The sequence below is a fragment of the Aristolochia californica genome, unplaced genomic scaffold (genome assembly GCF_029961685.1).
Source record: "Aristolochia californica isolate CCGP_79_NKW_82.1479 unplaced genomic scaffold, dmAriCali1.0.hap1 SCAF_10, whole genome shotgun sequence".
Lineage (NCBI taxonomy): Eukaryota > Viridiplantae > Streptophyta > Magnoliopsida > Piperales > Aristolochiaceae > Aristolochia > Aristolochia californica.
Genome location: NW_027181771.1, coordinates 3,200,606 through 3,225,922, shown reverse-complemented (window position 1 = coordinate 3,225,922; position 25,317 = coordinate 3,200,606). Strand labels below are relative to the sequence as shown.

Sequence of the window (25,317 nt, the reverse complement as noted above, 5' to 3'; positions counted from 1 at the left end):
ACAATATTTAAAATTGATCTTCCCGCGTTGTGACAGGGGCTTTTGTTCATGTGATCTTCCAGTTCGGTCTTCTCCCTCTCCCACTTTCCTCTGTCCACACCAATTACCACTTCCACATACTCCGACCATACTGCGGCGATGCTGCTGCCCATCCACTGGCCATGCTGTGACCCCTTCAGTTCATGAATCCTCTCGTGTTCCACAACCCAGAAAACGCTACTTTATCCATTTCTTTCTCTGTAAGTTTCGTCATTAGCGCAAAAATTGTAGAGAGCGAAGAAGATTGTGGTACTGGTTGCTGTTCCGCGTTTCGAGCTGTGCTGATTTTCACGAACCGATTCTACGTCTGCTGCTCTTCCGAGCCGAATTAGGGAAATGGGCGAGTGATTGTGTAAAATACCCTCCATATGGGCTTAATTCTGCTATCTGCCAAAGTGTCTTTACTGATTTAGCTCCTATAAACTGAAAAATCTTCTGTGATGAAGGAATTGTTTTGATTATGTTTCGGCTTCAACGATGTCGGAATTTATATGAGTAGATCATCAAGTGTTTACTCTGTAGGCCTGAGAATGTGGAAGTGGACTTGCTACAGGTAAGGGTTTTTCCCAAACATATTCAAAGCACAGTAATTTTGGAGAATTTCTGTGTGTGGTGAGCTGCTTCTTGTCAGGTTGGTGTATTTTGGAGACGTAGCGAGAACTTCGAGGCGATAAATTTCTGGCACAGAACAGCAATAAACAAGAAAAAAAATTGAGGCAAATAAAAGCATATCAGAAATCCAATGAAGTCAGATATCTTTCGTCAAGTCGCAATAATGGCTGAAGATGCAGAAACAGGGACGAACCTTGTTGTAACCCAGGAAATTTTGCAAAAATAATCTTATGACTTACTGTAGGATAGAGATCTTATACGGGAAGGATTATTCGATATTTAATGGTTACTAACTAAAAAGTCTTTCGAAATTTCAATGATAGCAACCTGCGCAGGATAAAGGAAAGGGATGCAGTTGGTAGTTCGTACTACTGTCAGTCAGAAAAAAATACAGAAGCAATTGTGGGTTAAAGGGAGATGGTAACGCACTATTGTGAAAAGAAGTGAAAAAAGCTTCCTGGTATCGTCAGAAAGATTACGAATGAAGAAGGTTTTCAGGCTCAGTGGATAGAAAAGGAAGGCTTCACGTGGTTTGGCATTCGCCCATTTTCTTCTCCTTGATGGGCTTAATTCGTCTGATGCTTCTTGCCTGGAAATCTCAAAACGTCTTTGCTCCGGGCACTTTCTAATCTGTACTCAGGAATTTTCAGTGTTGCTCCGGTAAGGCCATTCCACAGTATGTTCTCTCTCTTTTAGTTTCTCTTTTGGCATTTCTCTGCAATTGAAGGAGAAAGTTTGGTTGACAGGGAAGACGAAGTTAAAAGCTACTGTCATTAAATAGGTAAATGTGAGTAAGAAGCGCCTTCCCTTTTCTTTATTCAACGGAAAAATGAAGAAAAGACGAAGAGGGGATCTTGTCCTGTTTATCTCTCTGCATCAATCAGAAGTGCGCACAGACTGCGTTGTATTCCGAATCTCAGTGTCCATAGAATTCTGCTGAAGTTAGGTCATTTGTTCTTCGTGCTAAAAAAATTCTCTTCTTTCTCTTTTCCTTTCTCCCTCTCCTTTACCCTTCTTCAGGAGAGAACCGTCTTTCTAGTTTGTACTTCGGGGAAGAGAAAAGAGTCTTTTCAACTTTGATGGCACCCAGACCTCCATTAATAACATGTCCTTGAGTTCACGTGACTTGTTTTTTCCCAATTTTCCGCCTCCATCATCTTTTTGTCGTCTCAGCCAATATTTTACCTTCTGCTGTATTAATCTTCAATCTTCAGCCGCTTAGGGGGATTTCGATTTTCTATTGGTGACCTTTGTATTAATTTGGCCTTTTTTATCACTTCATTCATAATTATGATTTCTTAAAGTTATTCTTAGCATCGTCGCGGATCTGCATTTACTTCTACTGCCGGCGTAATTGGTGCGATTATGATGAGTCTCGCAAAATCCGGAATAGTTGGTCCACCGATTTCGTATGTTTTCTTCTCCACACGCTAGTGTTAGAACTGCAACATTCGGCCTCATTACAGTGACCAGTTTGCTCTGCAATCCCTCTGTTGGTTTTTAGCACAAATGAGGACGACAGTGTCTGGAGATTCTATGCAAGAAACCCCATTAGAGTGACGATGAATTGAGCAGTTACTGGTCTGTTTGTTTTATTCTCGTTACTCCCCATTGGTCGCCTCTCTCCTGTCATCAACTTCATTTGAATGATCGTGTTGGGGCTCACATGCTGTTGTCCTTAGGCCATTATTATCGTTCTTAGCTTTTCACCTCTTTCCTCACTCACATTGTGCAATGTAAAAAAGCAAAACCAACCTTCTTTCTTGCTCTGCGAACAGAAACAAAAAAGGGGTAGATCCGTTCTTGTCCAATTGTTTTTGTCTGTCTTCTTCTTTCTTTTTTCTTCTTCTGAAACTAGGAATATCTGCACCCCTTTTTTTCTCCTTTACAGTTGATTTCGTTAAGCAAAACCTGGACAGACGGTTGCAGATCCGTGAATCTGCATTTGAGATTGAATTTCTGTTGAAGCATGGACCTCGAGACTGGAAATTGTTGGGGTTCTTCAAAGGTTTGTCCCTGCTTGTTCTCCCCAAACGAGTTTTGGGTGTTAGAAAATTGCCTGTTCTGAATTTGAATCTCGTGTGTCTGAATTTGCAGAGGGATTCCTGGAAGAACCTCTTGCTATTAGCATACCAAAGCCTTGGAGTGGTCTATGGAGACTTGAGCATATCACCATTGTACGTTTACAAGAGCACGTTTGCTGAGGACATTACCCATTCGGACACAAACGAAGAGATTTTTGGTGTCCTTTCATTCGTCTTCTGGACTCTAACTCTAGTCCCCCTCTTTAAATATGTCTTCATTGTTCTAAGAGCTGATGACAACGGAGAAGGTGGGTTTTCAAGCTGAAATTTATACAGTTAATTTTATTAGTGTAGAAAGATCTTCCAAGGCATAATCGCTACGGTGTTGCAGGTGGTACGTTTGCTCTGTATTCCTTAATATGCAGACATGCAAAAGTAAGCCTTCTCCCTAATAGGCAAGTTGCAGATGAAGAACTGTCAACATATAAGTTCGAATGCCCTCCAGAATCAAAAAATAGCTCGAGGGTAAAAACTTTTCTTGAGAAGAACAAGAACTTGCACACAGCTTTACTCCTTTTGGTTCTTCTAGGGACATGTATGGTAATCGGCGATGGGGTTCTCACACCAGCTATTTCTGGTAATTCTTCTTCTGCCGTTCATTTTCACTATCTCTTTGCAGCCTGATCAAGTTTTATTTGGGACTAAAGGTTTCTTCCTTCCAACAGTTTTCACTGCTGTTTCTGGGCTTGAACTGTCTATGTCCAAAGAACACCACGAATGTAAGCATCTCCTCTTTTCCTTTGAATTTTCTGTTGACAATAATACCAGCTGAAATTGTGGTTTTGTGATATTTTGAACGCATAAGTTTCCTGAAAACAAGAATACTTTTGGAACTAGTGAACCCATTTATTGACAGAGAACAAAGCGTTCTGAACAACAACTTAAAATGATTGGAAGGGAGGCTGATCCAACACGAAAAGTCATTTGGTGCGAAACGCTATCTCAGCCATCCGATGAACGGCTATCTCAGCCATGTTTCGCACCAAATGACTTTTCGTATTGGATGAACGTGGATTGGCAAGAAGTGATATGATTATTTTAAATGCATGCTTCGAGTATGGTGCAAGTAATACAGTACGATGAAAGATTTTGGATGAGCCTGGGAGGATTTGATCATGTCTGAATCATTACAAAATAGACTTCATTCACAATTTAAATCTGCAACTCAACTCCCCTGTTTCCCATAAAGTGGGAGAAGTTTGATCAAACCATGAAGACTTTGCAAAAATATTTACTAATTGAAAACAGAAACATTATCATTCTAAATGTTCATTATAAGTGGATTGACATCCTTCTTCAACAAGTGACCCAAGAATCTAGCTTATGAATTTCATTAGAATCACTTGTTATTCTGATGACAGAGTCATGATTTGCAGATGCAGTAGTACCAATCACTTGTCTGATACTAGTATGTTTATTTGCCCTCCAACATTATGGGACTCATCGCCTTGGATTCTGTTTTGCACCTGTGGTGTTGACGTGGCTTTTGTGCATCAGCGCTCTTGGCCTGTACAATATCATTCGATGGAATCCCCATGTCTATCAGGCACTCTCTCCTTATTACATGTACAAGTTCTTGAAGAAAACCAGGAAAGGTGGTTGGATGTCCTTGGGTGGAATCTTGTTATGCATAACAGGTAGTTCAGAAGCTTCAGAAGATAGCTCTCAACCTGAGATTTCTAGTTTTCTGTTCTATAATGGCAATTTTCCTTTTCTGTATTACATGTGATGTACCTTTTGCTTTCAATTTCCACGATTCATGAAACAGGCTCTGAGGCAATGTTTGCTGATCTGGGGCACTTCTCTTATGCTGCAATTCAGGTATTTACAACTTCTTTTTATGCCTCATTCCCTACACTGGTTATAATTTTTTGCATTTTGATTACCTTCGTTCTTGTGCAGATTGCTTTTACTTTTCTAGTCTATCCTGCACTTATTTTGGCGTACATGGGTCAAGCTGCTTATTTGTCGCAGCATCATAATAATTCTACAAGCTACCAGATTGGTTTTTATGTTTCCGTTCCAGGTATTTTCTTCTCTAATGTCATTTAGAATCAACACCTTCTGCTATAATCATTTTAAAACGAAACAATATCCATATTATGATGATCAGGAGAAAGAAACAATATCCAGAGACGTTCACTCTTAACTGTGCTAACGCCTCATTCTTGTTAATGGCAGAAAGTGTGAGGTGGCCAGTACTTGTAGTGGCCATCCTTGCTTCTGTTGTGGGTAGCCAAGCCATCATCAGTGGCACCTTCTCCATCATTAATCAGAGCCAATCACTCGGTTGCTTCCCCAGAGTAAAGGTTGTACACACATCTGATAAAATACATGGGCAGATTTACATCCCGGAGATCAATTGGATGCTTATGATCCTTTGTGTTGCTGTAGCTGTTGGTTTCAGAGACACCAAGCATATGGGAAATGCTTCAGGTACTGTTGGTTTCAGACAAAATGGTCAGTTCAGTAGCGGCAGCCATGATCAAGATATTGCTTTCCGTTAGAGCTCAACGTTTCCTCGTAATTTTACAGGTTTGGCAGTAATGACGGTGATGCTGGTGACCACCTGCCTTACATCCTTAGTCATCATCCTCTGCTGGCACAAGCCCCCTCTTGTAGGTCTGGCCTTCTTCCTCTTCTTTTTCTCAATCGAGGCTCTCTACTTTTCCTCTTCACTGATCAAGTTCCTGGATGGAGCCTGGCTTCCCATCCTCCTAGCCCTTATTCTCATGACCATCATGTTTGTATGGCACTACGCCACTATAAAGAAATACGAGTTCGACCTCCACAATAAGGTCTCCCTCGATTGGCTCCTTGCCCTCGGCCCCAGTCTCGGCATCGCCCGAGTTCCAGGCATTGGCCTTGTCTACACTGACCTGATATCTGGCATCCCCGCCAACTTCTCCCGCTTCGTCACCAACCTCCCGGCCTTCCATCGCGTGATTGTCTTTGTCTGTGTGAAATCTGTCCCCGTCCCGCATGTCCCCCCAGCAGAGCGGTATCTGGTCGGCAGGGTCGGTCCGTCGGCTCACCGCTCTTACCGCTGCATTGTCCGGTACGGTTACCGTGACGTCCACCAGGACGTCGACTCGTTTGAATCAGAGCTAATAGTAAGACTCGCAGACTTCATCAAGCTAGATGGGTCTCACAAGTTCAGCACGGAGATGCCGCGGTCGGGGGATCTAGACGAGGGAGGATTGGCCGTTATAGGAGCCTCACCGTTTTCCCGACCGGACTACGACATGGATGAGAATCCACAGGCGGCGAGCGTATCGATCGGGTTCCATACAGTGGAAAGCGTGGGGGAAGTGATAGAGATGGAAGCAGTGAGAGCGGTGGGGAAGAGAGTGAGATTCATGTTGGACGAGAGCCAAGAGTTGGAATCGCAGGTAAGAGAAGAGCTAGAGGAGCTGTGGGAGGCTCAGAACTCGGGGATCGCGTTCATAATGGGACATTCGCACGTCCAGGCCAAGCCCGGGTCTTCTATATTCAAGCGTCTAGCCATAGATTATGGGTTCAACTTCTTGCGGCGGAACTGCCGTGGCCCAGAAGTGGCGCTCAAGGTGCCAGCCGTCTCGCTCTTGGAGGTGGGCATGGTCTACGTAGTCTAAGAGTGTGTAATTATATTGTTACACTTGTAACTGTGCAAATGTTTCTTATTAAATCTAGTTTTTTGTGTGCCCACAAGGCTAACCTTTCTTGCCCTGTCATAGCCATTAGGCAAGAGAAGTGTTGAATAATATTAAGGACTCTTAAGTTAATATCTTCTTATTTTGTTTTTTATTTATCTTTATTATTTTTTAATGATAAATTAGAGATAATAATATTATTATAAATATAAAAATGATGATATTTTTGGTAAATATTAATTTTGATATACTTGTAGGTTGGAAATTGGGGTATTTTCATTCTAAAGATTATGATTTGTAAATATAACATTTTTGGTATACGAATTATTGATTTAGTATCATCGAATATAAATTCTATAGTTTTTTAAAGAAAAAATCTACAAAAGAAAAATTAAAAGAATTTTTTTAACTCATATGAAACAAGAGTAAAAGATAAAGAAATACTTTGATTTTTTGCGAATAAATATTTGATCGGTTGGTGCCTAGTTTTATAGATAGATCGCGGAACATGGCCCACACCTATTTAAATATAACTGATACATACTTCATGAAGTAAGCATTCATTACATAATAAGCACATTCTCTTTCCCGAAATATTTACCAAACCAATTTGAACCATTCATTAAGTTTGGTTACCGAACAACACCTACAACAAATTGTCTCTAATGCCAATTATAATGTTGCCTACATGTTAAATTTTTGGAAAAGAGAAATACTTTATTGACTTGTTATAAACTTCTCTAATGCCAATTATAATGTTGCCTATATGTTAAATTTTTGGAAAAGAGAAATACTTTATTGACTTGTTATAATCTTTTACAAAGAGACACAAAATCAAGTAGAGTTCAACTCTTGAAACAACTCGGCTAATGGAGAAGCTTAGAATAGTAGCCCAGTAATAAGATTTTCAAAATCCAATGGATAAAAAACACTCATAATATGCTTAAGAACATTGCTCTTCATCATAAAATCTTATACCCACGAAATAATAACTTTTTATAAAAAAAAATCTCAACATAAACTGATTTTCAGCCAAGAACTTGCAAACCAACAAAATAACTTTGACAAACTTCTTCCCATCCGAGATACATACATCTCAATACTTTCATATAGTAAAGTGAGTAAGAAAATCATCTTTGAACCATCTTCCAGAGGTAAGAAAAAAGAGAGCATGAAGCCATAATAACAAGAATGAAAAAAACTTATCTCAACAAACTTCAAACTTGCTTCACAAAGAGCCTTCTATGAGTAGCTTTGTTCGTAAACTTCTTAGAGCATCCTCTTGACGTGAGGATCCTAAATTCAACATGATTTAGATCCCATGCTTAGAACCTTGAGCAAAATAAGCGAGGAAGAAGAAAAGGAGAAGAGATGAAAAAAGGAGAGCACAGAGAGCTCGGCTAGAGAAGAGAGAAGAAGAAAAGGGAAAGAAAACCTTTAGGCTAAGAGAGAGAGTCTTCCAAGAATTGTGAGAAAAGGAGAGTTTGATTGAAATCCCTTGAATTGAGACCCCTATGTATACTTTTTCCATTACATGTTTAAGAAAACTCCTCAATCAGTTAGGTTCCCCAATTGCATCAATCAATGGAGAGAATCTAGCGGTTTTATGAGATGCCATCTCATGCCACACTTCAAGGACGCGTGGGCCTTCTCCACACACGTGCCACACATGTGTAGGCTTGGTCCCACCTTCTACCAAATTTGTTTCATGGAATCCTGAAATAAACTACTTTGATACCGTGTTGTTTAAGGACTCCATCATATCTAAAGTTTAAGGCTATGAGAGAAGAAAGAGGAAGAAGAACACAGTGAGAAGAAGGGAGAAGAAGAGGGTGACAACTAGAGGAGATGGAGCAAGAGCATGTAGAGGAGAAGAGCGGGAGTAATTAGGGTTGTGTTGTGATACCGAATCCTCCCCCTTAAGAAGAAAAGGAAGACAACAAGTGAAGATGAACAAGAGGAGGACAAGAAGAGGGAGACAAGGATGGAGAAGAAGAAAATCAACTAAAGGAGGATGAATATGAGGATTACCCATATTAGATGTAAACTAGTCTGGCAATAGTGTGCACAATATTTTGATTGATTTATTTATTTCAAATTATGTAACTTGTGTTGTATTTTGTTTAACATAATATCTAACTTTTTTAATCAAGCATGTGGTTCACCAACATTTCTCCTAGACTACCTTGTCGTTCTCTAACCAACATGTCTCCTAGACTACCATGTGGTTCTCTAACACTGATTCTATTGATGAAATCTTCAGGTTGGGATCATTGTATTGAGTACACCTTCTTCCGGAATTTGGCCCAGAGGGCGTTTTTTATGAAGGGCGGGCATCCGAGAACACCATTGTACGAGGCGCCTGTGGAAATGGTAAAGTGGGTATGGATTTTGCAGGTGATTGGAGGGATGATCGTTCCGAGATGGAGATATTTCGGGTGAGGAAGGGCTCCAAGTATTCGAAGGGAATTATGGAGAGCTTGGTGGACTACGTAGATAAAGATTACTTAAAGGTTGGATTGATGATTATGTCTGGGTTTCGAATTGGGGAGACTGATGTTCGTCCAGAGTTTATCTTACCCAGTAGAAGAACCCCTTTCAGATTTTTTCTCTGTTCATCTATATACGCAGAGACGGTGCAGAAGTGAAATACGACTAATTAAGCTGTTTGTGTTCATGGAGATACAAATTTTCTTCAACATAGGGGGGGTTAGTCCACAATGAAGTGGAATGAATTCCCCCCGCATTACCTAGTTCATCCTATTTATGGTGTTAGTCCAGAATGACTTGACTTGAAGTGAGATAACACCATTTCATCTCCTCAGGCAAAAACGACGGAATTCTGTTTCCGCCCTTTTTTTCAAGTCATCGAATTACCACGAGCGACGGCGTCGCTTCTTCCCCCCCCCCGACACTAAAAAATCACCGTCATTTCCTTTCTCCTCTCCTCTCGCTCAGCCTTCGTCTCTGGACGAAAATTTTTGCCCGACTTCGTCTCTGCTCTCGTCTGCTCGCTCTGCTCCTCTCGCTCGGCGCTCGTCTTCGTTCTCTGCTCCCTCTCTCTTGTTATCTCTCATTTTCGCCCCATCTCCCTCTCTCGTCTCTTTCTCTCTCGGCCTTTCTCTTCCCTCTCCCTCTCTCGTCTCCCTCTCTCTTTTCCCTCTAGGCCTCCATCTCTTTTCACTCTCGGCCTCCCTCTTCCTTCTCGTTCTCGCTCTTCTCTTTCCTCCTCCCCCGATTTCCTTTGATTTAACCTATTCCGGTTTCGAATTCCTTCGATTTCCTTCAATCTTCTTCGATTTTCGACGGTTAGGCGTCGATTTCTTCCATTGGACTTACATTTCCCCATTCGGCGGTGATTTTCCCCAAATTTCAGAAGGTAATCCGAAACCCTAATTTTTTTTTCAACTAATTTAGTTTTGTGTTTGAGTTAATTTTAATTTTTGTGCGTAATTTATCTTGATTGTGGCCTAATTTTGGGATTTAGGGTTCAAATTTGTTTATAGGGTTTAATTTTAGAGTTGGGGTTTGAATAATTTTGTAGATATCCAAATTTGAAATATTCAGATATTTAGGAATAGATAGAATTCATAATTTTAATATCTGAATCGAGCAATGATCTTTCCTACTCCTTTGTTTGTGAGCTTGTGATGGTTGGATGATGTTTTATATTCATATGTTTGAGAAAAACTTTACCTGGATGACTGATTTGCTATCTTTCTTATCAGGTTAAGAGGACACTTATGAAGTATTGTGGACATTTCAAGTTCTCGGTATAGATAAAAGTGCTAATATAAGCTTAGAAATGTCTCTATTGTTGTTGAGAAAGTAGTAATGTTTCTTTCTTTATTTATTTTCTTGTTTTGCATGTATTTCTGAATATCTTTCCATATTGCATTTAGCACTAGTGCTCAAGTGGACTTTTCCTGTATATGTTGAAGAATAAATTTCTATCAACCTGCTACTGGGTGGCACTTGAAACACTTGCAGTCTTTCTTAAATTAGTAGGCCAGTTGAAGTGGCTCCAATGGGAGGAATGAAATCTATTTACAAAGGGAAGCAGGTCTCATCCATTAACAAGTCATTTGTGGTGATTTACCTCTTGAAGTTTGCTTTTCCCATGAGTTGTGTAGCCTATAGTTTCTGTTCAGTGTTTCTGCCTATGTCTCAAGGTTTCGGTTCATTCGATGCTATCACTCATGGCATCAGACTCATTTGCAGTGATTGCAGAAATGTAGACAACAAACTCGACGAAGGCAAAGGGTGTGCCAAGGATCATCCACCTGAGAGCGACGCATCTGAAATCAAAAGGTCATCAGTACCAAATTCATTTTCATTGTCTACCTTTTCCTCTGCTGAAGAGCAAGGGAGGGAAAGGCAATGGAGTCTTCCTTCCAGCATATGTATGATACTACCAACTGAAGGGAGAAGAGTCAGATCATCTTGTGTGCACCAAATGGCCACTATAAGCATTTTTCTTTGTTTCTCATCCAATGCATTGCCTTGTATTCCTCCCATTGGAGTCACTCTTCTGCTAATCATTTTGGAATAATTTTAAGAAAATTATACATCCATGTTTCAGGTTAAATATTTAATAACAGATGGTTTGCTCATCAAAAATTTGTTTGTACTATTCATGGCAGATTGGCATTGTGAAAAATGACATTCTCAAATTGGTTGACAGTATTGAAAGTTATGGTATGCATCTAAAATATTTGTAAACAAAGTACTGCTCAAAATGTGTAGCGAGCTTCCTCTAGACTTGAAGGAAGCCATTGGAAGTGTTTGTTTTGCTGCACATCCCAGATGGTTGAACTGCAACAAATTCAAATGCAGATTGCCATTCATATGAAATATAATCTGGGATCTGCATATAAATTAAAATAACAGCTTCTAATACATTGCCTTCCATACATCAAACCAAAATTGTACTGGAACATAAAACAGAGAAAAGAAGCTTGCTACAAGTCAGAAGAAGGTACACAACCTTCAATTTCAACTCAGCTTGAAATAATCTCAATTAATCAATGGATCAATCATCTCTTTACACAAAATAAAAAATAAAAAAATTAGCCTCTTGTACCTGGCACAGTGAACTAATCAGGTTGCGTCAGGAAAATAATGTTGTGACAAATGTACAAAAATCTCATGCTTGTATGGAGCATAAATCTTCAAACGTTGTTTTGATGTTAGGTCTCTCATTTACAGGAAGAATACATCTCAAAGAAACTGCAAGCAGTTCATCCATAGCTCTCGGAGCTTCCTCCAAACACGTAATGTCTCTGTTATTATAAAATAATTTATTAATTATATTCATTTATGTTATTTTTAACTGTTTTATGTTCTTCAAATAATTTATTCTAGTCACACGTAATTAGTATATTAATTTATAATAAATTTTAATCATTAATTGGTTAATTATCCAATTGCTATAATTAATTAAACCATTATGTTTATTTATTATATTCCCCTATGTTATTTTTTAATTTTTATTAATTTTATATAATTTATTCTAGTCACAAGTAATTAGTATATTAATTTATAATGAATTTTAATCATTAATTGGTTAATTATCCAATTTCTATAATTAATTAAACCATTAGGTTTATTTATTATATTCCCTTTTATTTTTTAATTTTTTTATTAATTTTATATAATTTATTCATGTCACACGTAATTATTGTTTTAATTTATAATAAACTATAATCATTAATTGGTTTAATTATCCAATTTTTATAATTAATTAAACCATTATGTTTATTTATTATATTCCCTTATGTTATTTTTTAATTTTTTTATTAATTTATTAATTTTATTATTGTTTTAATTTATAATAAACTATAATCATAAAAGGTTACTCATTCTCTTCTTTATTTAGAAAAGGACACTGGAATCTGTTTTCCAGGCACTAACACTGGAATCTGTTTTCCAGCCACTTCAACTGGCCTTGACTAACACCCAAACATGAGTTGAAGTGGAAGCAATTCATCTCACTTCAATTCAATTTTCCACTTCATTTCAACTTCATTGTGGAAGGGCTCCAAGTATTCGAAGGGAATTATGGGAGAGCTTAGTGGACTACGTAGATAAAGATTACTTAAAGGTTGGATTGATGATTATGCCTGGGTTTCGAATTGGGGAGACTGATGTTCGTCCAGAGTTTATCTTACCCAGTAGAAGAACCCCTTTCAGATTTTTTCTCTGTTCATCTATATACGCAGAGACGGTGCAGAAGTGAAATACGGCTGATTAAGCTGTTTGTGTTCATGGAGATACAAATTTTCTTCAACATAGTAAGCTCAAAATCAACCTGCAGAGCTTCATGTATTCCATTCAATAATACAATTGGATTTCCCGGGGAAACGAATCTAAAACAGAAAGAAGAGAAGCCGAGTTGAAGAAAACGCCTGAGCAGAATCGGTCATCTGGTGAACAGTCTTGTGAAGAAATTGCCCGACTTTGATTTCTCTAAACAAGCGACATGAACGTATCTTCCGAGCTTGTCTACTTGTCTTGCTTCACCCCTTGTGTCCTTTCTGCAGACTTTGCATGTCTTGTCAACCCAACCCTCTTCTACGTATTGCCCATCGACTGCCATTTCACACGATTGAATGTAGTTAGCCAGAAATAACGAAATACTCCTTTGTCACCATCTTCCTCAAGAAAATTTCATTCCTTAAGAGTTCTGATCTCAAGAAGAAGTCATATTTGAAGGATCAAAGAAGCTTTAAATGGTCTCTGACTCTATATAAGCAATCTCAATCTTCTACCTCTATATAAGCCTGAAAAGCATACCTTCAACATACGACTTGAAGAAGTCCTTGTAAGTCCCTCCAATTTTTCTCCGAAGAGCCCCGTACTGCGAGATTACCGGTAACAATTAGGATAAAAAAGAAAAGGTGAACAGCTGATCCCTCTGAGAATTAACAGAAAATAGACAAGAATTCAGAGTCTGTAGTTGTCGTTGCTACGGGCCTTTTCTTGCCGAAAATAGAGGAGAAGTAACCTACCGAGTGGTGTCTGATTTACCTGTTCTCTGGTCATTCGTGATCCGGATCTAGTCGTAGTTCTTGCTTCCTCAATCAACTCAGCGTCCTCGGTCGACCTAACTTGGGAGAAATCAAGAGCCTCCGTGACACTGCTGAACAAAGACTGTTTACTCTTCCTGACCTGTTCCTCATCTCCCTCACCTCCTTTCCTAGCCCAAATTCCTCCAACTTTTGATGGTTTTGCAAACCCACGATCAGAGACGCTCAAGGGCACCGCTACAGACCGCGAGCAGCTGTAGTTTTGGGAGAAAGAGAAGGAAGCAGACCTCAACATTTTCTCAATCAATCAAACGCTCACGCCCCCCGGAGTTGGCGTTGGTGGTGGTGGTGGAGAGTCAGCAGCTCTTCCATTTAAAGATTCGAAAGGGTGGGCCATCCATTTAGACTTGTGGAAGTCATTTGCTGATTTGCTTTCCAAGTGGTTTCTGTGGCGTGCGATCGCGGACGTGGCCTGTGAATGGCCGATCGAAATCGCAGGAAGAGAGGGGCTTTCGAGTTTGGCACATAGCTCAGGACAGAAGCACACAGAACCATCTGAACTGCATCAATGGCGATGGACAACCAGATATGTGCGATTCATACGTTCTTTCCTTGTATTTTCTTATGATGACTTGAAAGTGCACCTCAAGGATGAGCACTATGGAGAACCAGAAATCTTGATGCACTCTGGCCCGCCTTAAAACCCGCCCGCCTTGTGGCTAAAGGTTATGCCTAATGTTATGGGATTGATTATGAAGAATATTTTTTTTTCAGTCTCCAAACTCAACTCGGCCCATCTCTTATTATCTCTAGCTGCTAATTCTCGATGTCATGTCTTTCAGCTCAATGTAAAACATATTTCTTTTACAGTCAGTGTGGTAAGTCAGATGTCTCATTGGCAGGCATTTGGAAGAGGATTCTCAAGTAATTGGCTCTTACATAAGTGTCATGGTCATCTCATTATTGAAAGTTTTGCTGATGTGGATTGGGATGGATCATCAGAAGATATAAAATTTATTTCAGGATATTGTATTCTAGTTGGAGGCAACCTTGTTACATGGAGGTAAAAAACAAAAAGATGGTTGCAAGGTCTAGTGCAGAAGCAAGATACAGAGCCATGAGACATACATTAAGTGAGCTTCTGTGGATTAAATATCTTCTAGTAGAATTGGGATTCCACATAGAAGACCCTATGGAATTCTATTGTGATAATCAAGCAGCAATCCACCTTGCCTCTAACCCAGTTTTTCATTAGAGATTAGGCATATCAAGGTGGACTGTCACTTTGTGAGAGAAAAGTTGTAAGGAGGGGAATCATAAGCTTTAAACATGTCGCAACTCATAGATAGTTTGCTGATATGTCCACGTAGTCAGTCAACTTGTAAAATTATAAACTCCTTCTTGAGTGAAGAATAAAATACATGACTTAAGCTAGATGTTGGGCACACTCATATACTTTTTAGGTAGATGTTGAAGGGTAGATGTATGATTTAGTTAGGTATAGTCAATTTTGTGACAAAGTAAACAAAGCGTCATTTGAAAAGGACAAATGCCTAGTAAAAAATGAAAATGATGAACTAATTCTAGAGGGGCATAGAAATAGAAACTTCTATGTTGTGAACATAGCTGATTTACCCTCAACTAGTGGCATCTATCTAGGTGAAAATATCGACAAATCTTGGTTATGGCATAAGAGGCTAGGAATAAAGAAACACCTAATGAGAGAACTACCAAATCAAAAGTTTGTAAGAGAGAAACCTTTCAATGTTTGCCAACTTGGAGAACAACACAAAAACTCTTTCAAGGCTAAGAACGTAGTTTCAATCTCTCAACCTCTTCAACTAATCTACATGGATTTAGTTGGACCTACTCGAACATTGAGCTTAAATTGAAAGCATCTCACTTTAGTGGTTATAGCTGACTATTCCAGGTTCACATGGGTAGATTTCCTAGCACATAAGGATGATGTTATTCTAGCTTTTACTATGAGAGAAATCTCAAAAAGAATAAGGTTGTAGCATTATCAAAATTTGGAGTAACCATGAAGAAGAATTTTAAAATTCACACTTGAAGGAATATTATAGATGACATGGCATTGACCATACCCTCTTTGAGAAGAAATAATACCTTAATTAAAGTGGCAAAAACTATGCTACATGCATACAATTTGCCACATAGATTTTGGACCAAAGCTATAAATATAGTTTGCTATATCATAAACCGAGTAATCATGAGGCTCCTTCTCAACAAGACTCTTTGTGAATTGTAGATGAACACCCTTCCCAACATAACTTATTTTTGAACCTTTGGATGCAAGGTATTTATATTAAAAGAATCAAAGGAGAAATTAGGGAAGTTTTACTCTATAGCTGATATAAGCATATTTCAAGGTTATTCATCTCATAGAAAGACATATAAAATATATAAAAAGACATCAATAAGTGTTGTGGAGTTAGTGCATGTTGAATTTGAGAAGTCCGATTTACCAAATCCAACCCCTGCTCCAATTTTCAATGACAAAGAGAGAAACCCCTTCAATTCATCCTGAGATCTCAACCACAAGACAAAAATCTTGATGAGAACCCAAATGACACGGATAACAAAGAAAAATCTCCAATGGAGTCAAAAAAATTTAGGCGAACCTCAAGGTTAGAATAAACAATTAGTGACCCTCAAGGTAAAATTGCAACTAGAAACTGGCTCTCTACTTTATTTATCAGCTATTAGACCGGATATTATGTTTTCGATATACTTATATGTTACATTTCAATTCGATTCAAAAGAATCTCACTTAGTGGCTGTAAAAAGAATTTTAGGATACCTACTTGGAAAACCGAACATAAGACTTTGGTACTCAAACTCCTCTACCATAGATCTAGTAGGCTCTTGCTATTGATTGAAATCAATAGAAACTCCAGAAAATAAAGCATACTTTTCAGCAACGGATCCTAAATATTCAGGTTTTGATTATTTCCCTCATAAATCAACTACCCAAAATTGTTCTTGGCTGCAAAATGACAAAAGCTGCAGGGGTTTTGTGAGTCTTAACTCTCTCTCTCTCTCTCTCTCTCTCTCTCTCTCTCTCTCTCTCTCTCTCTCTCTCTCTAACTCTCAGCAGTTAGGGAGATTCAAGTTTCAGTGGCATCTTGGTTTTGACCAGCCCTTTTTTATTTAGGTTGTAATTTTTGTTTTTTCACAATGTTTGAATTGTGAAGATGAATTTTTCAATGGCTTCATAGACCTGACCAGTCACCTGTACCTCTTCGTAGACGAAGTGTTAGTATCCATCAAAATCAAAGCCAAGATTCTCTAGCTTCCATGCATGTTCATGGCACGAAGTGGACTTCTCAACTGTTGGTGCCTAGCAGAAATTTATAAAGCCAGAGTGATTGGGTTTGAACTGTCCAAGACAAGACTCGAGAGAGACCAAGTAACTAGAAGATCTTGCTTTGGGATCTCGATGATGGTTCACATTTGCATTTACAAATCAACACAGGAGAAATTATTTGGTAGGTTTTGTCGTTTAAGAAAAAGATTTATCTAAGAATGATGCCATGACTTGGGGGTTCTTCGTCAGTTTATAAAGGAATGAGACATCTGGCCCATTTAGAGAATGAAAGAGTAGATGATTTCCACAAGCCAACAATTGAACCAGCATGAATTAATGAATCCTCTTGAGCTGAACCCCATTTTGATTTGCCTTCAAGCTATCATTTCTTTGAATGTCAATTGAGCTATTAAAGTGGCAGGTCTAAATTACACGCTAAATTGTGGTTCATTCATTGTTTTACCATTTTATGGTTCAATCGACTTTCACTAAATAGATGTTGTAGTTTTGTGGAAGAAAACATTTATATATGTAAGTTATAATTTTGCTTTAAATTTCTCTTTACCCATATCAAATAAATCTAATTTTTTTTTGTCTATTGTAAGATTCTCAAATGTGGTGACTTTCAAAGTCAATAGATTAAAATAGAAAATTAATAATATGATTAGATATAAATTTATCTCAAATAAATTGAAAATATAAGAGGGCAATATCATGAGAAATTGTAGTTTTAAAATTTTGGTATTATTTAATTTTATAATTTTCAATATGAGTCTATCAACATAAAAAAGTATAATCGGATGTTGATTTTCACCTATTAGTGATATTGACATAGCTTTTTTGCGGTGTTCGAAAGAGTTATATTTGCAAATAGATAATTTCTAATAAACTTTGAAAGAGCTCATTTGCCCAAATTTCAACTCCAAACCTTTTGAAATCCCTCTCAATCTTTCCCAACAGATAGAACATAAAATAAATTCTCCCAAAGAGTAGAATAACAAAATTCGAATGAACATATTTGAAAAGACAAAGTTGGAGAAGTGAAAATAATGCCTTCCTATCTAAATTATCAGATTCTAGATGAACCTTTAACAATGACATAAACAAAAGTGAAAAAATTTCACCCTTACTTGGAGAGAAGTTTTTCCTTGAGAAATTTCAAACTTCCTCCTTCATTTGTAGCACATTGTAGAATGATCATGGAACTTGTACTATCATATGTGCAAGGATGATTGAAAGAGATGAAGGTTTTTCAAGGTGGGGTCACTCTCTTTCTCTTCAAAACACTTTTGCAATGGAATTTGTAAGGTAAAGCTTTGTGTGTTGAATATATGCCAATAAATGCACATGCCTTTGTTTACTCAGTTTGGTGGGGAGTATTTATAGCTTCCCCAACTCGAACGGGTTGTTATTTAATCATTGATTGATCTATCAATCGATCATAACGACTACTTTTCTGTCAGAGATTGCTATAGAAAAGTTAAGTTAATCGATCATTGCCGTCTGGTTGTGCAATACAAGTATGATAGATAAGTGTATATTTATTTGATTTATCATGCCGTAAGTCCCTTATTGGCAAGGTTCTGATTGATCGATCAATCTGGTAGGATGATCGATCATTCCATGTTAATTCAACCTGCCTAGACATCTATGATCTATCAATCTTTGTTGGATGATTGATCAAGCGTTATAACATGAAATAGCCATGTTCTAGATGATCGATCAATCAACTATTGTTGATTGATCATGTTTTATATTCTGGCCTACACAATTCTAGATGATAGATTTTAGTAAGTGATTGATCGATCGTTCCAATGTCAAATATAAATGTATATATTTATAAAGTATGGGAATTTCTCTCTATGTGCTTTAACATATTTTTAAATGATATGTATGATGATTCTAAACATATCTATATGAAATTTATATCCCAAAGTTTCGATCTTCAAAAGTTCTTGTGGAATAGGAGTTAAAATACTCTCTTTCATAAATTGATTGAGTTTAACCATTTGTCTATTGAAGCTTGAACTCGAGTCTTCATGTTGACTTCTTCCTTGTGGGTGCTTCTTCAATAAATGTTCTTCATTTTTTGCTTGAGGTATTCATTTTGACTTTGATGCTTTAGACCTTGAGATGCTCTTGAAGGTTAAGTATTTGAAATATTATATTTGCAGGTTATTAGCTCAATTAACTTTTGTTATCATAAAAAATAATGTTAGAGTTAACCTATGCTCAATAGGATCTGCCACGCAATCCGACCCACAATTTTTTATCCGAGTTGGAAAACCGACAGAGAGTCCGCATATACTTACCGCGTCTGCTTTAGTATTTGCATCACATTCCGCTTTTCGGATCCAAATCCGATGTGCGATCCAAATAGAAGATCCAACCTGTTCCTCCATCCATTTACTATTTTTTGTCCAATTTTTTCATTTTTTTTAACCCGAATCAGACCAATTTTTGGTTCAAACAAAAAAATTTCATATTTTCTCATTTTCATTCAATTTTTATGAAATTTTCATCAATATTTTTTCTATAAAAAATTCTCTTTTTATTATTTTTAAAACAAAGGGGGTATAATTGAGAAGGGATTTATTTATTGAATTTGTTGGGAGATATTTTTTTCTTTGGCATTAGGAATAGGGGTCGTGAAACGAATACAATCTCATATCCCAAACCAATTTTAAATATTATTTAACATATTTTTAATACACCACCTACCTCTATTTCAACTCATTTTTTTCACATTATTTTCTTGTATATTTTTTTTTTATTTAGGATGGATATTGGACTTCTAGTTGGATGTTTCCCTCCATAGTCATTACCATTTCATTAAGACTTTCTCCATCTCATACAACGCTTCATCACACCAACAACAATACCAAGAACAAATAAAGGCCCCTTCACAAGATTAAGGTTCCATCCTACAAGACAACAAGTTGTATTTCCTCTTACCCCCAATACAACTTGAGGCGGAAAGTTTAGAGAGAAATTAAATTAATTTAAAATTAAAATTTCGGAATTAAATTATGTAATAATTTAGGAAATTAATGACTAATCAATCAAGACATTGATTTGTCATGATTTCCTAAAATCAAGAGAAAATCTTGATTGATTTTGATTTCTTAAATTAAGGAAATTTGAATCCTTAATTAAGAAATTAAATCATCCTTCTTTACACTATAAATAGGCTTGTATTGATTGTAAAAAATCATTTTGATTCAATAAAAATTTCTCCATCTCTTTTCATCCATGGATTAATCTCCTAGGACTGAACCACGTAAAATTTGTTTGTGGATTTGGTTCCTTTTATCTTCAATTTTATTTTTACATAGAAATTTCTCAATAATAAGTTCAGACTATCATGTGCATCTTTCTAGGTTATTCCATAAACCAAAAGGGATATGTGCGTTATTCCCCTACTCTATAAAAAAAATTATTTTTGTTGATGTTGTCAAACGCCTAGCCAATACAACCCAAAACACCGGTCTGTTAAGTGTGGAAAACCAAGTACTTAACCCATCAGTGGTGAACGGAATCACCCAGGTGGACGAAACCACCTAGCTCTGACACCCACCATTCTCGTTCCCTACCGCTTCACCTGGGATTCAAACGTGGTGCCCAACTCTGATACCATGTCAAACGCCTAGCCAATACAACCCAAAAGACTGGTCTGTTAAGTGCGGAAAGCCAAATACCTAACCCATCAGTGGTAGACGGAACCACCCAGGTGGACTAAACCACCTAGCTGTGACAAATGTCATATTCTTTGAAGATCAACCATATTTTTTTCTAGGTCTTCTTAGTTTTCAGTCTTCTACAAAGATGCTAAGACCAATAGTTCCACTAGACAACCGCCTTCGACATGATGAGTAGCCATCCCGTAAGCCCTCCTCTCCCACTATCGATGACTCACCTATGGAGTCCCATGATGTTCCTAAGATAAGTTCTCCTCCATCTTCACTTATTATGTTGGGCCCACCTTATGACACTAGGCACATCTCTCTAAAGAAGGAACCTTGTTCTAGTACTTCTAGACCATACTCTACTTTTCATCCAATTGCAAATAATAATTCGCTCACAGATCCTCGAGTTGTATCTCTTTTTTGTAGCCATTTCATCCTCATCTTTTTTTATGCAAGCAATGTATAACAACCGTACTTGGGACCTATCCCCTTGCCCTCTAACAAAACAGTCAATGGGTTGCAAATGGCTTTTACTCTAAAGTATAATCCCGATAGCACCATGGTTCTGTAAAAAGCAAGGTTAGTGGCCAAAGTCTATACACAATCCTATGGTATCGATTTATGATAAAACCTTATCTCTAGTGGCCAAACTCAATTAGGTTAGGGTTCTCATCTCCGTAGCTGCAAATTTTAAATGACCTATTTATTACCTGGATGTTAAAATACCTTTCTCAATGCTGATTTATCCAAGGATGTTTATATGGTTTAACCACCTAGATATGTGGTTGAGGGGGAGAAAGTAAGTTGTCTTAATAGTAAAATTTTCTCCATGCTTCTTCACCCATGGAAGACGCGTTCAAATCATTTATCTATTTGATAGCTTCTGTCCAGAGAGAGAGAGAGAGAGAGAGAGAGAGAGAGCGCGAGGAGGGTGTGCCCATGAGTATAGCTAAGCACTAAGAACTAAGAACTGTATATCTTAATAAAATATCATAAAAAAATGGAATTTTAATGTAAACCTTACATGGGTCAAATTTATTGAATTTCCTGCTTCCAGTCTGCAACTCCACATGCGTTTCCTTTGTTTTTTATTCTCATGGTTCTGATTCCAGAGAATGGAAGAAGCCGCTTCAGTTATGGGAATCCACGTGCCTCTATGTTTATATTCCGCTTCATCCGCATTCAAACACACTCTAATTCCCCAGTTTGCTTTCCCTGTTTCCAAATTTGAATGTAAGACAAGGAAGAAATTTCAATGGCGTTTCTGGTTCCTGCTTATTTTAACCGTAAGGGTCCCAAACGGGAAGTCACAGCTTCCATTGTTCTACAGGAAAGGATTCCTTAATGGGTTTTGCAACTTCACGCGATGATTCTGTTAAATTAAAAAAAAAAAAAAAACGAAATCGTTAAACTTGATTTGTTAAACACCATGTCTTTGTTTCCTTATCAATGATAGCCTCTGTCCTAACCTTTCATGCCTCGCATTTAGACTTTCAGGTTTCAGTTTATTATTCTTGACTCTTCCTGGAGGTTGAAGATGAATTAAGACTTGCGGCGGTGGCCTTCAGTTTACTTCTTCTCCCTTACCAAAGCTGAAAAAGAGACCTGCCAAAAAATTATTAACTTTCATTTTCTTAGTTATTTTTTGTTCTTAAAAGCACTTCGTAACGACCCTAGTGAGGCGTGAAGCATCTCCAGAATCCTGTTATGGCTTATCGCATGCAGAAAGGGGCTCTCCATCTCTCTCGTGACCTCAATAGGATTTTCTATTGGTATCCAAATTACGGTCGTCTTAGAACAAAATAAAATGCTTATTGTGAGGTTGACTTAAAGCTTTGCTTAAGCATATTGGAGCATGGCTTTTAATGCATGAATCTGAACTTCAAACAGCTTCTTGAATCTGCTATTTTCTCCAGTTTTTATTTGTTTTTTGCTCAAAGAAAAGTTCCAGCAGAATGATCTCAGTCAGCATCCTTATTTTTCAGCAGTAGTTGGGATGGTGGAATTACTGGCTTGGGTACGATAATCAAATGAAATTCTAAACCCAATAAAATCCATAATCTGTAAATGGAAAGACTTACCTCTTATCTGTTAAGTTGTGAAACCTAATTAATGTCCTACACTGAGTTGGTCGTGGATCGATATGGTTGCCCTAATTTTCTCTTTATAATCGAGGGGCGCCGTTATTAGGGTTTTATCATCTTAATCTGAGGAGCATCTTAAGTTGTAACCCAAGAGGTTAGAAAGAAACACCTGTAATTGTACAATTTCTTTTGTAAACTATTTCATCTTTATAGTGGATTATTACAGTAATGGAAGATAGGACGTAGTCTCACCTTGAAACGAATCTGTATAAATCTTATTGTGTTTTTCCTTGCTTGTTTTTCTCTTCTTCCGTGTTTATTATTATTGCTCTCGATAGTTTGAAATTAGGGCGTTTAATTCTTAACACTGTCATGATGATCAATTTCCAGAAATCAGAGATTAACTCATGAGAAGTTGTAACTGTTTGGCAGTTACAGCTATCCACTTCACCGTAAGTCTAATGAAAACCACTTCTTAAAAGAAAGGGTCAAATATAGAACGTGTCTAACACGTAAGCTTCGATATGATGTCACTGTGCTGCTAATCTTTATAGAAAGAAATTTCAGGTCGGCAGGGCTGAGTACAGGGATACTGGAAGTTGAAAACTATGTTTTGTTCAAGTAATTTTCTTCTTTTGGGATTCACTTTCTGCAGCTTCTTGCCCTTTGCTTTGATTGCGACTTCCTCTTTAACCCTTTAAAATGAATGTAAACTGTAAAGGATTAAACTACCTCCATTAATGACAAAAAAAACCTTCCTGTACCACACCCATTCTCATTTATTATTTCTCAACGCTCATTCACCAAACAATCTAGCTCACACTTCTTCACCGATCCAATCCCTCCAGATTTTACCACCATCGGATTCTCAGAGAAAAAACAGTACCCACATCTCTCTCTTCTCTTCATCTTAATCATGGAGTTCATTGAGATTCATGAGAACTGAAGAATTTATATATATAATAAGTACTTGATCTAAGGTAATAAATTAACAAAACCCTTGACTAAGAACATCGTTGTCTAAGGTAATAATGGAAATGGTCAAGAAACTCCATTAAAATGATGTATTCTTGTGTCACAGACCCCCAGCTAGTTAATATCCAGTATCTGCATGTGTTCCAGTATATAATAATGGATGAATGCAGACGCCCCTTGATTTAATTACCCCACTCTCTAGCAGAAACACCCGGCAAAGGAAGCTTTTCCTTCTTCCTCCCTCGAGCGCGGAAACCCCAACCACAGGCAGCAGCTCAAAGATGCTCACAAGCAGCGCTGATCCTCCTTCGAGCACTCTCCAGATCGTGAAAGATGATAAGTTCTATGGCAGGCTTCTCTCCAGGGAGACCTCCGCAGCTAACAATTCTTGTAGAGTCTATTACGGTGTTGCTGCAGGTGCAGTTCCTTTTATGTGGGAATCTCAACCTGGAACACCCAAGAACCCCATTTCCTCCTCCGCTCTCCCCCCTCTCACTCCTCCACCTTCCTACCTTTTCAAACCCAAGAAAAATTCCACGAAGAGGCACTCCAAGTCCAACCTCTTCATGACCATGCTACCCAAGCTCTATTTGAGGAGATCCCAATTCTCTTCTTCCCCATCCTCTACCTTTTCATCACTATCATCTTTGTCAATCCCATCATCACCGGCTCCTTCTTCCTCTTCCAGCTCTCTGAATTACCACGGCCGGAGCCGGTTCTCGAGCCCGAGATCGTCATTCTCCTCCCATGGTGATGAAGAGGATCTCGATGATCATTCGCCAACTTCCACTCTCCGTGGGTGTTACTCAATGGTGATTATGAAGAATGCGTTGTCATCCATCATCCGAAGCCATGGATCTGCACAAGGTACTGCTTAGTCAGCTTCTTCTCCCAAAATTTTCTGAAAAATTTTTGTCGACAGAAACTCTATCATGGGTGTAGTTCGTCTTTGACAAACATGTACTAAGTGTCTTTGATCTCTAGAATAACAGGCCCAGATCAGTATGAATGTAAACTCTTCATATATTTAATAAAATCACCCGTCTCAGATCATTTTCTTTACCGTCTTCAACTACCAACACTGTTTGTTCCTAAGCAGAGCTGGAGCTTAGTTGGGAAGGGTGCAAGACCTGCAAATCCTCACACATCTCAACAATATTTCACTAGTGCATTAAAAAGGAATATTAGCGCGCATATCACAGACAAATAAATATGAATGAGATCTTATTATATATCTTAATTGAAAGAAGGCCATACGAGTCTCAGATTTTGAATTTATCTCTTAATGGCGATGGTGACTCTCCAATACAATATTTTTAAATTTTTGTCTGGTTAGAGAGATGGGGATATTGGAGTTGATGAAGCCAAATTAATGGCAAAGGAAAGATCAGTACAGGTTCCTTTCTCTACTATTTAATTTTTGAGTGAATGCTGCAGGAATCTCCAGTTGAGTCTATGTCGACCTCCATGTGAGGCTGTGTGGAAGGAGTCTCAGTAGTCGCATCGGTTTTATTAAAGTAATTCCAAAATTTATACAAGGTTCTGTTACTTCATCTGCTATTAAATTGATCCAATCTATTCCCTCCGATCGTCCCATCTTACGTATTTACTCCAATGGCTCTCCTGCTGCTCGATTTATGGCTATCATCCAGACGTCAGTGGTAACCGTTTGTGCCCTTAAATAAAGAACAATCATCCTACCAACTTGTAAAAATGAATTATATCGGTGTACGATTGGCGAACAGTTTTATCTGATCATTCCAAGAGTATTCTGTATCTTTCTTGTTTAGATGGGAGTAAAGGATTGTTTTTATCTTGTATTCATTGACGAAAGCGCAGGAAAACTAAA

General features: G+C 38.0%; 3 protein-coding genes across 6 annotated transcripts; 2 read left to right on the top strand and 1 right to left on the bottom strand.

The window, feature by feature from the left end:
• The first annotated feature begins 500 nt into the window (after window positions 1–500).
• LOC137934027 (potassium transporter 2) lies at window positions 501–6,406 on the top strand. Of its 4 annotated transcripts, none has more exons than XM_068778223.1 (11): window positions 501–592; window positions 671–1,311; window positions 2,543–2,659; window positions 2,749–2,983; window positions 3,067–3,312; window positions 3,401–3,454; window positions 4,112–4,372; window positions 4,504–4,556; window positions 4,638–4,761; window positions 4,917–5,171; window positions 5,271–6,406. In XM_068778223.1, the coding sequence occupies exons 3-11, from the start codon at window positions 2,621–2,623 to the stop codon at window positions 6,347–6,349; spliced, it is 2,346 nt and encodes a 781-aa protein (XP_068634324.1). In that variant the 5' UTR covers window positions 501–592; window positions 671–1,311; window positions 2,543–2,620; the 3' UTR covers window positions 6,350–6,406. The 4 variants fall into 4 exon arrangements, with proteins under 4 accessions (XP_068634324.1, XP_068634333.1, XP_068634315.1 ...); XM_068778232.1 differs by adding an exon at window positions 1,398–1,432 and having other exon boundaries at window positions 568–1,311; XM_068778214.1 differs by having other exon boundaries at window positions 568–1,311.
• A 6,220-nt stretch (window positions 6,407–12,626) lies between these two features.
• On the bottom strand, window positions 12,627–13,743 carry LOC137942760 (uncharacterized). Its single transcript, XM_068788501.1, has 3 exons — window positions 13,397–13,743; window positions 13,163–13,226; window positions 12,627–12,958 (listed from the first exon to the last, which is right to left on the bottom strand). Exons 1-3 carry the CDS (start codon window positions 13,688–13,690, stop codon window positions 12,789–12,791), a joined length of 528 nt encoding a protein of 175 aa, XP_068644602.1. The 5' UTR covers window positions 13,691–13,743; the 3' UTR covers window positions 12,627–12,788.
• A 10,006-nt stretch (window positions 13,744–23,749) lies between these two features.
• On the top strand, window positions 23,750–24,346 carry LOC137939825 (uncharacterized). The gene has a single exon (XM_068784877.1). The coding sequence runs from the start codon at window positions 23,750–23,752 to the stop codon at window positions 24,344–24,346; it is 597 nt and encodes a 198-aa protein (XP_068640978.1).
• The last annotated feature ends 971 nt before the right edge of the window (window positions 24,347–25,317 follow it).